We start from the raw sequence: 2,816 nt of genomic DNA, 5'->3' as shown, positions 1-2,816 counted from the left end.
CTGAACCTCAGTCTGGAGGCTTGAGTATTCTTGTCTCTAGGACTCCTGAAGTGTAGTGAAGAAACAGCAGAGACTGGTGCAAGTTGAGCTTGCTAAGCAGTTTGGTTGGTGTTTGTTTTGTTTTGTTTCGTTTTTTTAGAACTTGTTTCTTGTTCTGCTTGTTGCCTTTTGTGCTTAAGAATTTTCCCTTGGCTTGTACTCCAGATCTGGGCTTTGTGTGTGGCCAGAGATAAATACTCGTGTGCTCACATGACATTCCAAGTGCTGTGACTTTTCTCCCCTTTGGTCTGCTCCTTTTCTTTGCAGTCAGCTGTCCGCTTATCTGATCAGCGTTTGTCTTTCATAGTCCATACACTTTTTTTTTACACAAGACTTCAGCAATGCCCAGCTAAAGCTGGAAAGCCAGTTTCGAAGTTCTAGTAGACTGCAGTAAGACTTGTCTGCAATTGAAACATATAAAAGGTAACTATAGGTAGGGGAACAGTGCTGCAGGCCTGCCAGAAAGGGTCAGTAAGTAGCATTGCATGAAATAGTGCCATCTTACCTGATGTCCCCCCAAGTTTGCCCTTCGTTATAAGTTTGTCTACTGTAATCTACCTTCAAATATCCCCTTAGGTATCAATCCAGCCACCCTCCGTGGCACAGACACAGGTGTATGGATTGGTGCCAGTGGGTCAGAAGCTGCTGAAGCCCTTAGCCAAGATCCAGAAGAGCTTTTGGGATACAGCATGACTGGCTGCCAGCGTGCTATGTTTGCCAACAGGATTTCCTACTTTTATGACTTAACAGGTAAGTGCCCCCAAACCTGTCAATGCTAATCAGCAGTTGCAATTTGAGCATGATGGTACCAGTTTCTGTAGAGGAGTAGGATGTCTATGATGATGTAGACCCCTTTTGGGATGAGAAAGTGGCATGCAGCTACTATAAGGAGGCATACAAGGAGCAGAGAATGGATTGTGACTGTGACAAGACTCATTGTAAGGCTTTAACTGAGTTGCTGCTGATGGGCATAGCTGGCATTCATCTGAAAGATGATGGTGTCAGGAGGCCTTTGTAAAAAGGCCTAGGTCCTTTCTGGCCTTAGGACTGCTATTTGATATCCAGCTATGTAGAGAGGAACTCACTGGAACAGTTTTGGCTCTTTGATTAAAATGGAAGAAGTGGGAGAGCTGCCTAAATTATGTGATTGTAGGCATAGACATGACTTGAACCATGTGTGACACTGAAGAGGATGGAGGGATGGGAATTGCTCTGAAGAGCAGCAGAAAAGAGGTAGTGGCAAGGGAAGTACCAGGGAGGGAAGGGATTTTTATTGGTGAAAATAGGGAAATAGATGAGACCTGCCTCTGAACCTGCAGTATCTCTTCTTGATAGAGACAGAGATGGAATTTTAAAAAGACAGTACGCTGAAAGCCAAGCTGTTCGCAGTGTTTTCCACCTGTCTTGTCCCTTGTTACCTGGTAAGCAGGCAGAGATGGTGATTCCTGTCTTTCACTGTATCAGGATTCCCTGTTATGTTCTGAAGCAAATATTTAACATTTCTTTGAATAGGTTTCTCTTGTGATCCCATCCTGTAGTCTTTGGAGAGCAACTCTAGGAAGTAAACAGTAAAAATGAGCTTATTTGTTTTCCCTGTCTGTTCCCTAAGGACCAAGCATAACTATTGATACGGCCTGCTCCTCTAGTCTCATCGCTCTGGAAAACGCTTATAAGGCAATTCGTCATGGACAGTGCAGTGCAGCCCTAGTAGGAGGGGTCAACCTTTTGCTAAAACCCAACACCTCTGTGCAGTTCATGAAGCTGGGTATGCTTAGTCCTGATGGTGCCTGCAAGGCTTTTGATGCTTCAGGTAAGACTTCGGTACAAAAGGTTGTCATGAACTTACTGTGGTGCCTGCCAGATGCTCTTGTAATTCAGCAATGAGCTGGCCACGTAGTTGTTCCTGGGTGCAGTTTGGGGGTATGCCCTGCACCTGCTCTGTGCTGCATGCTCTGTTGCACATGGAAAACTGGGGAGAAGAAACTGTATGGTTCATTCCTCAGCCATTGGGGAGGGAAAATAACTGTCTCTGGATGGAAACTTTCTGCTGTCATTTGTGATGGGCAACAAGCCTTTCAAGGACATTGAGCAACCTGGTCTAATGGAAGGTGTCCCTGCCCATGGCAAGGAGGTTGGACTGGATGATCTTTAAGGTCCATTGAAACCCAAACCATTCTATGACATTTTAAAATGTTTTTTATAAGAAATTGATGTGTCATACTCTCAAAGTAGTCTGTTGTAAGGGGTAGCTCAGGAATGAGATGACCTTATTGCATAGTGGTTTGCAACTTTTTTCAAGGCGGAGCAGGATATGTGACTCGTTCTTCTCTCTCTGCTCTCAGGAAATGGATATTGTCGCTCTGAAGCAGTTGTTGTTGTTCTTTTGACCAAGAGATCTATGGCTAAGCGGATCTATGCCACCATAGTCAACGCTGGAAGTAACACTGATGGCTTTAAGGAGCAAGGTAGGCCTTCAGCCTCATTAAAGTGAGATACCTACAGAACTGTTCAGTCTAGGGTCTTTGTTATCAAAAATGGGCTGTTGCGGGGTTGTTCTTTAGATGCGTGAAGGATTTTTTTTGCTAGGGTTTTTTTTTTTTTCTTTTTTTCTGTTTTGGTAATGCGAAGTTCAGGACACTGTTTTGTAAAGAAGTTGAAGGAGGCAAGTGGTAGTTTCTATTGTACAGAGTAACAGGAATGTCCTGTTGCTAGTTTGGCCTTCCTCAGAACTTCACTGGGGTAATTCTGCACTGGTGGAGATGTAGGTGGTATTATGA

The 2,816-nt window shown here is 44.2% G+C and overlaps 1 protein-coding gene across 1 annotated transcript in view; it reads left to right on the top strand.

The window, feature by feature from the left end:
* Positions 1-2,816, top strand: part of FASN (fatty acid synthase) — a gene marked incomplete at its 3' end in the record, with an annotated part of 29,450 nt that overhangs the window by 1,807 nt on the left and 24,827 nt on the right. Inside the window, exons 3-5 of the mRNA XM_010192622.1 lie at positions 616-789; positions 1,649-1,849; positions 2,382-2,504. Of these exons, the coding sequence (XP_010190924.1) occupies positions 616-789; positions 1,649-1,849; positions 2,382-2,504 (498 nt within the window). The remainder of the gene's footprint in view (positions 1-615; positions 790-1,648; positions 1,850-2,381; positions 2,505-2,816) is intronic.

The sequence above is a fragment of the Mesitornis unicolor genome, unplaced genomic scaffold (genome assembly GCF_000695765.1).
Source record: "Mesitornis unicolor isolate BGI_N332 unplaced genomic scaffold, ASM69576v1 scaffold46499, whole genome shotgun sequence".
NCBI lineage: Eukaryota > Metazoa > Chordata > Aves > Mesitornithiformes > Mesitornithidae > Mesitornis > Mesitornis unicolor.
This window is presented reverse-complemented; position numbering and strand designations above follow the sequence as displayed.